The sequence below is a fragment of the Anabas testudineus genome, chromosome 17 (genome assembly GCF_900324465.2).
Source record: "Anabas testudineus chromosome 17, fAnaTes1.2, whole genome shotgun sequence".
Lineage (NCBI taxonomy): Eukaryota > Metazoa > Chordata > Actinopteri > Anabantiformes > Anabantidae > Anabas > Anabas testudineus.
The window spans coordinates 17,806,483-17,821,163 of record NC_046626.1 but is presented as its reverse complement, the minus strand read 5'-3'; the positions used below and the strand labels follow the sequence as shown (position 1 = coordinate 17,821,163).

At 38.2% G+C, this 14,681-nt stretch overlaps 2 protein-coding genes across 2 annotated transcripts; both read left to right on the top strand.

The window, feature by feature from the left end:
• The first annotated feature begins 352 nt into the window (after positions 1-352).
• Positions 353-6,252, top strand: acadm (acyl-CoA dehydrogenase medium chain). Its single transcript, XM_026375373.1, has 12 exons — positions 353-440; positions 1,892-2,000; positions 2,278-2,375; positions 2,545-2,614; positions 2,781-2,881; positions 3,094-3,174; positions 3,321-3,451; positions 3,782-3,890; positions 4,397-4,537; positions 4,686-4,781; positions 4,963-5,211; positions 5,298-6,252. The coding sequence occupies exons 1-12, from the start codon at positions 426-428 to the stop codon at positions 5,367-5,369; spliced, it is 1,272 nt and encodes a 423-aa protein (XP_026231158.1). The 5' UTR covers positions 353-425; the 3' UTR covers positions 5,370-6,252.
• A 1,720-nt stretch (positions 6,253-7,972) lies between these two features.
• Positions 7,973-12,960, top strand: rabggtb (Rab geranylgeranyltransferase subunit beta). The gene is made up of 9 exons (XM_026373576.1): positions 7,973-8,047; positions 8,326-8,433; positions 8,828-9,025; positions 9,751-9,856; positions 10,141-10,193; positions 10,332-10,442; positions 10,730-10,855; positions 11,066-11,215; positions 11,550-12,960. The coding sequence occupies exons 1-9, from the start codon at positions 8,045-8,047 to the stop codon at positions 11,688-11,690; spliced, it is 996 nt and encodes a 331-aa protein (XP_026229361.1). The 5' UTR covers positions 7,973-8,044; the 3' UTR covers positions 11,691-12,960.
• Positions 12,961-14,681: the final 1,721 nt, after the last annotated feature.

The following is a 14,681-nucleotide window of genomic DNA, read 5'->3' as shown; positions in this document are numbered from 1 at the left end:
AAGGTTTATTTTTAAAATATCTGTTTAAATATTCTTTACCCTGTTACTACTTTTAAATACAGTTTTCTGCTGCATTTGTCAGATAATATTTAAAATTGGCTTGAATTCAACTATGACTGTAAAACGGAGCTACATGTTATAAACCTTGATAGTACTGAATGTTTACGTTTTTTTTTATAAAGTAATCAATGAGGTGATTTTAAAAACAGTACCTACAGTAGTGCTCGGTGCGTGAACTTTGACCTCAACATTAAAACAGCGCATGTTATCTAATAACGATCTGGGGTAGAGGTCATCCTCCGCATGCCGCGGAGAACACGTGGTCACATCCCGCCCCTGTGATTGGCTGAGACGCCGACTATTTCCTGAGACGACTGTAGTACGGACCCGTCCTGTGTGTCAGCCGCTGTGAAGGTGGAATAACAATGCTGCTCAACAAGGTAGATGACTTTATGTTTGATATAATTCAGCTAAATATATGTTTACAGTTTAAGATGATTGAAGACTGGTCGTCGAAGCTCGTCTTTTCCTGTTTTGACCTACATTTTCTCCTCTGGAATGTACCAAGTGTCCTGTTAGCTAACTACATTGGACATGTTAGCTAATTTTTTTAAACAACATAAACACTTTTATCTATCCTAATGTTTCCGCTGGCTTTTAGTTAGAGGCAGATTAACATATATCCTGGAAATGGTCAATCAAGACCTCGCCTACGGGCAGTGATCGAGCTAAGGTGAACTGCAAACAGAGCTAACACAGACAGTTTGGTGGCTGCAGACGTGCGCTAAATCTTTACATATGTAAACCTACATGTATATGTTTCCGCAAACAAATCGTCTCCACAAAAGGCTCAAATGAATCACAACACTCGTGCTTTGAGGCACATATCGACCCCCTCCACGTATCTCTTTTGTTCTGCAGAGCTGGATTCAAATGAGCCATTTCCACTTGCAGCAGTTTTTTAAATGTATTTTTGTTTTTGCAAATATCGATGTTAAATTTGCAAATGCATCACCAGGAATTTTGTAGCGTTTTCAAGGCATTAGTTATTAGTGTTAATTTACAATGTGTCCATATGAATCCGACACCAGAGGCGCATGAGAAAACTCCACACTCAAAAGTGGAAATACTGCTGGTAAAACTCCATTACACGTAGAAAGACCACTTCATGTTGAAGTACTTGAAGTAAGTGCTATAAAACCTACAACAAAAATACTCTGAACAAATCGGAAGCTTTACTTTAGAAGCAGTAAAACAGTAGTAGCATGTAAATACACTTTAAATAGAGTATAACACAGTAATAAATATAATGATAGTAATACTAATCCAAACGACTTCATGTCCTGCCAGGTGGTTAAACCATAATAGTACATGTTATTTTGTAGGGCAGTAGTAGTCTGATGTGATCTGTCCCCAGGGGGCAATTATTTTGGTAGCAGCACATGACACAGAGAAAACAGACACAGTCAACATAGAGTAAAAGGAGAGTAGAGTGTTTATATCTGTTAGTTCTGACTCTTGGCTGCTAAAGGGAGAACCAGAGCACAAGTTAGTAAATTATACCACGACAGGGCCGTGAGACGAGAGACTGTCATCGTAACTGTGTCGTCTGCAAACTTCAAGATACAACGACTTTCAAAACTGCTGATACTCTTTAGGATTTATGAGTTTATTTTATCAGTCAGTTAACATCTTGTTTGTTTTTCTTTGTCCTAACCTGACTTTAAATGGCCTTCAGTGTTTATCTAATATCACAGGGTATTTTGTTTTTAGAGGCACAAACTGGGCATAACTCATAATTTAAGTTTTGTTTTTTTTTAAACAGCAAATGCTGTCAAGGTGTCCTTATTAACTTTAATTGTGTTTTTCTTCCTCTTCTATTTGTTTACAGATACTTAAAGCCAGTGTGCGATCTGGGATCCGGCTGCATGGTTCCAGTGCTGCTGCCAGTGCTGCAGCATCTTCCAGCAGCCACTCGTCATCCCATGGCTTCTCGTTCGGTGGGTAGATGTTAAACAGAACACCTCGTCCTTTTTCTGCTCCACTGTCAGGAGTTGTTTTGCAACACAATACATATAACTTGATATTAACATTAATAACTCAATTTGTCATTTTAATTGTGATCTAGTGACCATTTTAAGACCTGAGGCGTGTAGTAATGTTTAACAACATTCACTTAACACTCCAGTATGTATTTCAGTTACCCACCTATTAGCGTTCCTTTAAATGATTATTGAAGCTTCTTCATGTCGGCCTTTTTGCTGCTTTCTCGTCCAGAGCTCACAGAGCAGCAGAAGGAGTTCCAACAACTGGCAAGGAAGTTTGCACGTGAAGAGATCATCCCTGCTGCAGCCGCTTATGACCGAAGTGGTGAAGTGAGTAGCTCCATTATTATATTAGGCTGCACTGTGAATGATGCCTCCATCAAATGCCTCAGTCTCCCATTCGAGGGGACTTTTCAGAGATGTTTATGACTTTTTATGGTGTAAAAATATATTTTATAAGTGTATGAAAGTACGTCTAAAATGCCCCGTTGTATTGCAGTATCCTTTCCCTCTCATCAAGAAAGCATGGGAGCTTGGTCTGATGAACAGTCACATTCCACAGGAATATGGTATGGTTATTTTCTTGCTCTGAGAATATTTGAAAATCAGATTCCATATTTTGAACTTTTGTAGACAGTTTAGACTTAATTTGTAAGTGTATATTAATTATAGACAAGATGGTTGTCTTTGGGTTGAAAACAATGCAAGGAACCCTGTTTGTGTCTTTGTTGTCAGGTGGAATGGGTTTGCCAAACTTCGACAACTGTCTCATCACAGAAGAGTTGGCTTATGGCTGCACAGGGGTACAGACTGCTATAGAAGCAAACTCTCTGGGAGTAAGTTGTTTTTGTTCTTGCTTGGTTTAATAATGACTCCTCTGTTCTCAACATTGCTGGTGCTGCTTCTATAAAAACAGTATTTTCTTATTTTATTTTGTGTGCCCTCATGTCAGGGAACTGTCTTACCAGGATGTGACTCTTAGTGATGATTGATAACGTTGCTGCTGTAGCTCAGTTTGAATTAAGTTACATATGTTTCTCAAATGCAGCAAATGCCTGTTATTCTTGCTGGAAATGAAGCTCAGAAAAAGAAATACCTGGGAAGAATGACTGAAGAGCCTCTTATGTGTGTAAGTATTAAATATTAGAAAAATAAATCAATTAGCAAATCCACAGAAAAATAAGCAACTGTTTTGATAATTAAATGATAATAATCAAACACAAATTTTTAAATAAATGCAAAAAAATTAACTACTGTGTGCTGTGTTTTCGTTAGGCATACTGTGTGACAGAACCAGGGGCCGGCTCTGACGTGGCCAGCATCAAGACCCGAGCTGTGAAGATGGGTGATGAGTATGTTGTCAACGGGCAGAAGATGTGGATTACAAACGGTGGCAAAGCTAACTGGTGTGTACTCACTGCTAATGCTGGTATTGGTTCACTAAGAACATATGTTAACCTGCCAGTTTATTAGGTACAGCTAGCTAAAACTAACATTGCTGCAATAAATCCTCCCGTGTTGAAACTGTTAAAGATTAGAGTCAAACAGGTGCCAATTTTAGAGGCTGCAGTTTACTCCATTAGACTTCAATAGTTTGTGATGGACCTAATAAAATGTTGTCACATTGTTTGAAAATGTGAAATAAATAAACAAAACATCACATTTTACTATTTTCAAAATAATTTATCTCTATCTGTTCTGATGGTTCAGTCATTCATGTCTTTCATGTTCCTTAGGTACTTCCTCCTGGCCCGCACTAATCCAGACCCCAAATGTCCAGCCAGCAAGGCCTTTACAGGTTTCATTTTGGAAGCTGACACTCCAGGAGTTCAAATAGGGAGGAAGGTAAGATGGAGCAGAAATAGCGTTAAATTAAAATCATTGTTTGGTTTAAAACTCTGTATAAAATTTAGTTTTGTAGGAGACATTACAAAAATATTTGTCTCAGTAAACATAGAAGGAATAATAATAAATATTAAAAGTACAGCGATGTTTAGGGGCATGTTCTGTTCTATGAAGCAGGTTTATCAAGTAATCTCATTACAATGACTGATGGAAAACCTCCTCAGGTACATCCTCGGGCACATGAAAAACGTAAAAGGAACAGTTCATTGTTTACTCCAGTATTCCCAGTCAGGCCAGCCAGACTTCTTTCTTGTTATCTAGTTGACCTGGTGCAACTTCCAGACAACCTCACCTAGATGACTGAGAACCTCCTACATTTATGGAGAAGCATTTCCTGTTCAGTCAGGGCGATCTAATAAACTTCTTGATGGTGCAGTCCAGTAATTTGACAGAATAGCATGTGTACCCTGTGATAACACATCAGTGTTTTTGTTTTGCTCTTGTAGGAGATGAACATGGGTCAGAGGTGCTCAGACACCCGAGGTATCACCTTTGAGGATGTGAGGATACCAAAGGAGAACGTCCTAGTCGCAGAGGGAGCAGGCTTTAAAATAGCTATGGGTGCTTTCGACAACACAAGACCACCAGTAGGTTTTCTAACTGTAATCTAATTGACTGAACACACGTGATGTACACGCGTATATATTTCTCCCATGTTACTTAAAGTAATTGCTCTTTTTTATGTTATACACATTTGAGTTAATTGTGTTTACTGATGTAATTACTGTGATGCAGGTGGCAGCAGGAGCTACAGGCCTGGCACAGAGGGCACTTGATGAAGCTACCAAGTACGCACTGGAGAGGAAGACCTTTGGCAAAGTTATTGCTGAGGTTTGTTCAAACAGACACCTTCAAAACCACATGTTCTTTCACAGTCTTTGATAAAAGAACAGTATAGAATTTATTATTTATTATTATTAGACTTACTTCTCATGGAAACTACCAGGTGACAGCTCAGGTGTGAAGGTGAATACAGGATCAACAGGCCGCTCTGTCTCTCCCTGTTTCACAGCATCAGGCCGTGTCCTTCCTCCTGGCTGAGATGGCGATGAAGGTGGAGCTGGCCAGGATGGGATACCAGCGTGCTGCTTGGGAAGTGGACCAGGGCCGCAGAAACACCTATTACGCCTCTATTGCCAAGGCCTTTGCTGGAGACATTGCCAATCAGGTGGCGTCTGACGCTGTTCAAATATTTGGAGGCAACGGCTTCAACAGTGAATACCCTGTAGAGAAGCTGATGAGAGACGCCAAGATCTACCAGGTGGGTGGATGTATTGCAGCCAATCACTCCTAACGGAGATATAATTACTTGACAAAAAGTAATTTTCTCTTATTATTCTTTTTTAGATCTACGAAGGCACAGCTCAAATCCAAAGACTCATTGTTGCCCGAGAACACCTGGGAAGATACCAGAAATGAACTCTGCTCACCTGACTCGTCCTCTTTTAAATTTACTTTGTTATAACTTTGCAGTTGTACAACATCAGTTCAAAGTTTCACCACTGATAGAAGCTGTTTATGTCATGTAGAAAATAATGGAAACAGAGAGAAATCATTGAATGAGAGTTTTACTCTACATGTGTTCCTGGAAAGCCGTTTGCCTTACAGCCTTTGTTTGCCTGAATTCAGATGACACAGCGCTTGCAGCACTCACAGTGCCAAAATTCATTGAGTTAACTCTTAAAGGAGCTATCAGATGATTACAGGCAAGGCACCACATGACCTTTTCAAATTAGCCACATGATACAAACCATTGTAAAACAGCATTCACAGGATTTTTATGTAAGGAAAGATTTCTCATATAGGACCTGCTCTTTGTTTTTATGGATGAAGGAGCGTATTCAGCCCCACTCTGTACTTTGTTTTACGGCTCTCATTGTTGATTTAGTTAGTGAAAGTATCTCAAATTAAAAATAATGCTAGTTATGTTTCTCAGAACATTGTCCTGTTTACACCTTATTCTGCCTCTGACATGCTAGTGACACACTTGTAATGTTTGGTTATCCCTGCTCAACTTCTGTGTCATTTCAAAAAATTCTAATGTATGAATAGAAGGTGCAATGCAACAGTTACATGCAGTTAAACCAAGTGGAAGCAAAGACATATGAATGTGTGTCTTATTGTTAAAATAGCATGTTGTCTGAAAATGGTTTTCACTTTTCAGTTCTACATAATCATCATCAGCCATTATAATTGTATATGTTTAACTCTATGAAGGTAATATGTACAGTAAGGTGTGTTTAAGTTGACACTGTAGCATCATTTGTATTAATTAAAACCTAAGGGTTCATTTTAATTTCAACCACAAACACTAAAACACTGTGTGTATATTTGGTTTGGAGATTCTCAGGGGAGGGTTTAAGCCAACTTCTCCTCTGGATGGTAAAATCATACATAAAATGACAAGAAAAACAATGTGAACTCTTGAAATAATGACCTCCAAAAACCTCATTAGAGTCGGGTGTTAGCATACCTGGAGTCTTCACAAGATTAGAAAATTAGTTTGGAGGTGTGGACTAAGATCATTGCTGCTGAAGGACACAGTGAAAAACATTTCCAGTCGTTTTCAGATGGGCTATATGTCCACATCATTAATAAATACAAATACACTTAAAAAGGCACCACCTGGATTTAACTAAGCAAATAGATAAGAGCCTCCCACTGGATAATTACTTCATGGATGATTATGTTTCAGCTGACAACAAGTTATTTAACCCTAACTGATGCAGTGAGAAGCTTCTAATTTTTTAAACAACCATGTCTGAAGACACATCCTGTGGTCGTAGAAAAGATGTTAATCTGTTTCAGAAGGGTCAAATTATTCACATCAAGCAAAGAAAACATCTAAAGAGACTGATGAAAGTACTAAAACTTGGTTAAGAACTGTCCAGTAGAAGAAGGTCATGTGGTCTGATGAGTCCAAATTTACCCTGTTCCAGAGTGATGGGAGCATCAAGGTAAGAAGAGAGGCGGGTGAAGTGATGCACCCATCATGTCTAGTGCCTACTGTACAAGCCTGTGGGGGCAGTGCTATGATCTGGGGCTGCTGCAGTTGGTCAGGTCTAGGTTCAGTAACATTTTGTGCCCTAAGAATGAGGTCAGCTGACCTGCTACCTGTGTGTGACTCCTCCAGCTGTTCTCCCCTCCATGAACACAGGTGATGGTGGGACCCACTAATGAGAGGTCACTGTCCTTATGAGAGCTACATGCCTTATTTTAATTTTGTTTGAGGGTTACATTATTGAGGCTGATCCTGGTTTATATTTAAATGTTGTGTTGGTAAGCTCAAACATCTAAGACTTGGAAACCTGAGCTATTTTAATTTTAATATAGGTGTTTGCTCATGTTTGCATTTTATTTTGCAGCATTACATAATGGCCCAAATTTTGTGCTTGTTAAATTTTTTTTTTAGTTCTAAAACTACTTTTGCCTTTTTGTTAATGTATGTTTCTTTCTAACTTTTTTTTTTAGAACAAAGTAGGTTAACACTTGTTTTTAAAGTTAATTCTGTTTAATAACCACATATTTGAAACTTTTCGACCCTATGGATGGAGAAGCATAAAAGTTATAATGATAAAAGTAACAAAAAATGAAAACTAGAAGCACCTCAAAAACTGGACTAATAAACACAACCTTCAAACTTCTTATAAGTTCCTATCTTAGCAAATGAATTTGCTTCCTGTATAAACAAAAAATCTTTTAAAACTGATAAAAAACGAATTAAGCGATACAAGCTATTCATATGATTTTCTTTAATGAACTATATATACATTCTCCCCTTGTGTTATTATTGTTGGGATTATTGTTTCCATTAATATATATAATATGAAAAAAATGTATGTGAAGTGTTTCACCAATACACAGTATATACAAGTGTATATATGTTTATAATAAGTTTAAGTCTGGTGATACAATAAAATCTGAAGAATAAGACTAAAAACATTTATTTTTATAAAGTATTATATGTATTAATTGAATGTGTAGTTCACCCTCCGAAGCAGAAGGTGGCGCTGATGCTCACTACACGCTGGTCGTCAACCACCATTAAAAGCAGAAGAAGAGCCTGGAAGCCTGATCATGCTAACATTTCCAGAATGGTAACCCGTCAACTTTTATAAATATAGTTGTTATTCAGTGTACTTTAATATAATATTACAGTTAGAGTATGTTACAATGGCCATTTATATTCGATAGTGGCTGCTAATATATGAACACCGCTAGCAAAATGGCAAAAAAAGTAGCTAGCATCAGTGTTAGCATGGCTGTTGTCAATGACACATTTGAGTTATAATATGTGCAGTGTCAGGTTTTGTAGTGAAATGATCCTTTTATCAAATTAAATAATATCAGAATGTGTGTGTGTATTTAATGACAGGGTACACAAGTGAAAGATGTCATCATTAAGCCTGACGCTCCCAGCACATTGCTGCTGGATAAACATGCAGACTACATCGCAGCCTACGGCTCCAGAAAGGATGACTATGTGAGTCACTACTACAGATTTCACTGTGTTTTCTTACTCTGGAAACTGCGGATAGCTTCTGTTTGTCCACTAAGATCTAGGCCCAGTACATCTATTGTCACATATGTGCCAATAACTAAATATAGTGGGTATGTGTGTTAACATTTAAATGTTCTTGTGTTGGGGCAGCTGCAGTAAATCATAGACTATAGAGTACTATCAACCTTTTTTCTTTCATACACAGGCTTAGTATGTTTTACCTTATATTAAACTTCTTTTTCTTGACACTCATTTGTAGTTCAGTATGTTTTTAACCCAACTAAGTTTGAAAACAAATTTTTTAATGAACCTCTATGGATAAATGTTTGTTATTCAGGTGATGTGCAGTTAACCTGTCCTGTTGTTTTCTGTCCAGGAGTACACGTTGTCGGAGTACTTGAGGATGAGTGGTATCTACTGGGGGCTGACGGTGATGGACCTGATGGGTCAGCTGCCCCGCATGAACCGACAGGAGATCATAGATTTTATCAAAGCCTGTCAGCACGAGTGTGGGGGCATCAGCGCCAGCATCGGACACGACCCCCACCTGCTCTACACCCTCAGTGCTGTCCAGGTGACATTAAGATTGTTACAGACACTTAATCTCGTTTTCTCAACAACATTTATTTATACCTTTTTATTTATTTATCTGTGGACTATATATTTGATTTATTGATCAGATGCTTGTCAGAAAATTATGATATATACCCAAGGCAGTGTCTTGCTTTCACAGTCAAAGACCAAAAGATACGAAGTTTACTACATAATATTAGAGAAACAAAAAAATAAATAAACATTTGAGAATCGGGAACCAGAGAACGTTGGATTTCTTCACTTAGAGGATATAGTAAACTTTATTTTTGTGTTTACAAAATCAGTGGCTATATTTGTCACTATTCCGACATTTTTTGACATTGTGACTATTTGTACCTTAAGCGATATGGGAAAAACTGCTGTTACTGACATTTTCTAATAATTTCAGTGGTTTCTACTGTTTTTTTTACATTTACATTTTAGTCATTTAGCAGACGCTTTTATCCAAAGCGCCTTACAAGTCATTACAAGGTAATGACTTGTAAGTCGGTGATGTAAGCGGTGATGTTACCACTACACTAACCAGCTATTTCCTCCATTATCTGCGTTTGTATTATCCTTATGCTTAAAGTAATATTTATGTTTAACTTCCCAGTTTGTCACTTCAATCTGGCTTATAGATTAACTGAATTGCTCTGCAATCCTCGTGTTTTAAATTGTTAATTTTGGTTTAATTACTGTACTTCTTAAAACTTTCATCCTTAGATCTTGAGCTTATATGACAGCGTGGATGCGATTGACGTGGACAAAGTGGTCGAATATGTCAAAGGGCTGCAGCAGGAGGACGGCTCGTTTGCAGGAGATAAGTGGGGTGAGCAGGTTATGTTGTCTCAAGAAGCATTTGCTCTATAATTGGGGGGAAATAAATTAAGTGACATAAGATATTCAGTACAATGAATATAATGTCAGGTACCATAAGCTCACAGTTTACAAATTGAGTATTTTTTTGAGATATATTTGTACAACTTAAAGAATTGTTTCCATATTTTCACATAAAGTTCCAACCAAAAACCATTTTAGCTTTTTTATTTTAAAAATTATTATTATTTTTATGTAATATTAACATGAATACTGTTGATTTCTCTGTCTTTACAGGAGAAATAGACACAAGGTTTTCTTTCTGTGCTGTTGCTACACTAGCATTATTGGTATGTTCTGACTTTTTCCACACTAATTACTGTGGTCTGACTGTTATTTCCAATTAGTTTATTATTTTGCACATTATTATTTAATGTTGTGTTAGACTGCATCTGAGTGTGTAACACTCGTCCTCTCTTTGTTCTCAGGGCAAGATGGACAAAATAAATGTTGACAAAGCTGTACAATTTGTCTTATCCTGTATGAACTTTGATGGAGGTTTTGGCTGCAGACCTGGTTCAGAGTCTCATGCTGGTCAGGTGAGTCCACTGATATTACTCAAACAGTACAGGACAAATGTCATTTTATAAAGGTAAAATTTAGGTTTTAACTTATCACAGTTAAATGGACTCGTCACAGATGTGAGGCTGCAGGCTGCTCTTGAGGGAGTGAGGCTGACTCATAACTGAAGTCTGTCAGTCTGACAGTAATGTGATGAAATCTGGAAGGTGGCTGATATTGCGTTTTACAGCCCTCTCGAGTGGTGCCGTGTATTAAAATCCTTCTCATCTAAAACCTCTGTGATCTTTTCCCTGCTGTCTGTCAGATTTATTGCTGCACTGGTTTCTTGACACTCACCGGCCAGCTGCACCAGGTGAACGCTGACCTGCTCGGATGGTGGCTCTGCGAGAGGCAGCTGTCGTCCGGGGGCCTCAATGGACGACCTGAAAAGGTTTTTGCTTTCCTGATGTTGTTCTGGGAAATCAAACTCCACTTTGCCATCATTAATAGGACAGAATTTGAACATAAACATAAAACAAAATGTTTCTTAATCAGAGGAAACGATTAAGAAACTTGCCAATCCTAACTTATTTGAAACTGCTGCACAGAGATGTACTCAGCAGAATCTTCTGTAACTTCAAGTTGTCTTTGTTCCACTCAGCTTCCAGATGTGTGCTACTCGTGGTGGGTGTTGGCGTCGCTGAAAATCATCGGCAGGATTCACTGGATCGACAAGGCCAAGCTGCGAACGTTTATTCTGGCCTGCCAGGATGAGGAAACGGGAGGTTTTGCTGATAGACCGGGAGACATGGTGAGCTGTCAAACACAACTTAAATCTGCCTGCTGCCCTGAAAGAAGAAGTGTGTCTGCCTTTTCTCAAAACCCTGACTCCTGTTTCATCTGTAATCTTCAGTCACCTCCCCAAACTATTATTTACCCTCCGCTGTTGTTTTTATTTTTCATAAAGCTGCATCATGTAACTACATATTATTTATGTTTTCTGTGTTTTCTTTCTTTAAAAAACCTCTGTCAGGAGTTTTCTTAGCTGTTACAGCCAGCAGTTAGATGAGGACAACATGCAACTTGTTATATATTTTTATCTGTCTGATTCTCACATATGTCCCCTCTTCCCTCCTTCACTGCAGGTGGATCCTTTCCATACTCTGTTCGGAGTTGCAGGTCTCTCCCTCCTCGGAGACGAACAGATCAAGCCAGTGAATCCTGTTCTGTGTATGCCTGAAGACGTCCTGCAGAGGATCGGTCTGCAGGTGGACCTCCTCAGCTAGCCCCCTGGCACAACAATCGTCATCATCATCATCACACCCACACTACCACAGCTGGATGTTGGAAGCAAAGAGGACCACCACCACACATCGTACTGTTAGTTGAAGCCTACAGGCACAGACACATCTTAGAAACAGGGTTTGGTCTCTGCCCACTAAGGACAACAAGGATCATGCTGTTTGTTTCCTCTGGTTCTGTCTTTAAACCCTCAACCACTCATTATCAATAACGAGTCTGTTTTCTTGGGTTCACGCCATGAAAATGAGTTTGACAAACTTGTTGAAGGTGTGGGAAAGAGATGCTATGGAGTACTCAGTGAAATGATTAAACATCACTCCTTAAACTTTTGACCTGTTCACTCAGTTGGTTTGAAGCACAGGATACTTATCTCTTTCTTGCTCTCGTCACCTTTTCAGATTGTCAACTTGCGAAGAAGGTATAACTGTGATTAGCTGTTCTGACCAGACACAGAGGAAGCCTGTCACCTTTTGTTATGTTACATTTCATTATCACTTTCATTATCTGAATAGCTGAGGAATATTCAGTTTTATTCAACACATCTAACCTCGAGCAGGTAAACAAGTATTATCTGTGAAATTCAGCTGAGGGAGATGAAAGGTAAAAGTTAGGTTTGCTATTTCATTGCTTAAATGTTAGTGACCAAATTTCTTTCATGCACTTTCAATTTAAAATGAAAAAAACTCCCATATTTAAAATGTAAGAGCAGATCATACCAACACTGTGCGAGTGATAGCTAGACTTGTTGCAGACAAACATACTTTTGAATATGTTGGTATATTAAAATAACCTCAGATTACCATAGAGACAATTATTCTGTTAACATGCTGGAGGAAGGAAACCCAGGAATAAATTGTATAACGTCTTATCCACAGGCTGAGCCACACTATTTATGCAAATGCTTGTTACTTGGTCCAGCATTGTTAATAAGCGTTTGGCAGAGGGGTTAGATTAGCTCCCACACTGTGTGTAAAGCCGTAAAATATTTCCAGTCCTGTGGATGTTGCATGTTCACTGGATTCACTGAAATAGCTTTTAGGAAATGTTTAGGAATTATATGCTTTTATTTGTTGAATTATGAAAATTCTTACAGGAATGACTGATCTATATGTGACTAGACTACCGGGTCATGTTTTTGTGTCGTGGGAGCAGAACTAATCCAAAAGTTTCCAGATTGTTGCAAGTTTAGATGTGTGAAGATTCAAGTAAATTATTTGTTACCTTGGTTGGCAATAAATACACGATTTCCTCTCACCTCATCTGTGACCTTGCTTGTTTTTACTTCTGCAGTTTCCTGCAGTTTCGAAAGGTCGTCTGATGCTGTAGGAAAGTGTACTCGCTGATGTCTAGGCATTGTTTTCAGTTTCTCCAAAGGATACTACAGTTTTAAAGCTTATACTGGTCTTCCTTTTTAATTGCCTTTCTCTTCCTTATGATGATAAGCTGACTTACTGCAGTGCAGTATTCCAAATAATGCTTCAGAGGGTAATTCTAATGCTGCTTTTATACAGGATTAAGAACATGTGCTCATTTGTGTGTTGGTAATTTATTTCCCTTGGCTTTCTGTAAATAAAATATCCTAAGTGAAAAAAGCATTAGCTGCAATACCACAGTACCTATAAATTAAATAAATATTGAAAAATGCTAAAACTATATTTGTTACAATAACAATGTTTAATTGCAAGTAACTAATGATAATTTTTTGTGCATTTACAGGTTGTTTGTTGGTGTTTCTCCTCTAATAGACAATATCAAGTGAGTAGAAACACTAGATGGCAGCATTATCATTTAACATCTGTTAAACATGCTCCAAGCAACCCGCAAGCTTCCACATGGTCTGAGTGAGAATTATTATTACTAAGATTATTAGTCATTGCACTGTGAGCAAAATCTAAACATATAGACAGAGGTTATTAAATATTTATCAACCACAGTGAGATGGAAGTATTAAAGTGTAGGCTAAAGCTTGGATATTTGTTTCAGCAGTTACACAGTGCCTTTACAGGAGATGGCTCTGTTATAGCTGCAACTAGTGAACCAGTAAATATTCTTGCTTTCTCTTTAAAATTAAAATACATATTTTTACAGCAGCTTGCAGCTAATAGAAGAGAATGGATTAAAACATTTTCACGTCTTATAACAGTTTATTTGAGACACCTTTATATTTCTGATTCATATATATTCGTGCTGTGGGGGCTGCAGTAATAATGCTGGGATTCCATTAAATGCCACTAGTGAGAAATGATGTTTCATTGCGGTGGCAGATTGTAATATTGAAGCAGTGTAGAGATTTATGCACTCTCCCCAAGTCATATTAGATTGGTAATTGTTTCCTACCTGTTTTTCACCACGTAATAAAGATGAGCGCTTTCTCTGCAACACATGTTCTCTCTTTATAGTGATTTTCCATGTTCTCTGGTCATTTTACACATATTCACTTTGTGGCATTTTTGGGTCAATGTGGTTTTAATTAATCTCTTCATTTTAATTTTTTGATCTTTTTGCTATTGATGTGTCTTTTGTGGCTATTTAATTGACTTTCCCACAAGAAATGTTAGACGATATGTAGAATACAGAGGTTCTGCTCCAGGGCTCCAGGATGTGTATCTGGTAGACCTATTCAGTAATTCATTCATGATACTAACAAGCTAATGACCTATCACCTTCTCATTCTGATTTGGCAGTAGGTGGGTGGGGAGCATGATCCCACCTCTACACCGCTACATGCATTTTTTATAATCTGATATTCTCAGAGCAGCATGAACCTGCAGAAATAAGCAGGCAGTCCTGTGAGTTTCGTATTAATTTGACTATTTATTTAGTCAGTCGGGGAGCAGTAATCTGTGGGCCCCTGGTGTCAGGGAAGAGACAAACATGCGGGTTGTTAGGCTACTGAGAAACCCCACTGGCTCTCATTAGTGAGGAAGAGAAAGATGAAGAGGAAGACAGAAGGTGGGACGGAGGAAATAAGAGAA

Coding starts and splice junctions, on each gene's coding strand:
- acadm (XM_026375373.1), top strand. Junction 2,001..2,277: donor ATCCCATGGCTTCTCGTTCG/GTGGGTAGATGT, acceptor TTTCTCGTCCAG/AGCTCACAGAGCAGCAGAAG. Junction 3,452..3,781: donor AACGGTGGCAAAGCTAACTG/GTGTGTACTCAC, acceptor CATGTTCCTTAG/GTACTTCCTCCTGGCCCGCA.
- rabggtb (XM_026373576.1), top strand. Junction 8,434..8,827: donor GCTCCAGAAAGGATGACTAT/GTGAGTCACTAC, acceptor TTTTCTGTCCAG/GAGTACACGTTGTCGGAGTA. Junction 10,856..11,065: donor TCAATGGACGACCTGAAAAG/GTTTTTGCTTTC, acceptor TGTTCCACTCAG/CTTCCAGATGTGTGCTACTC.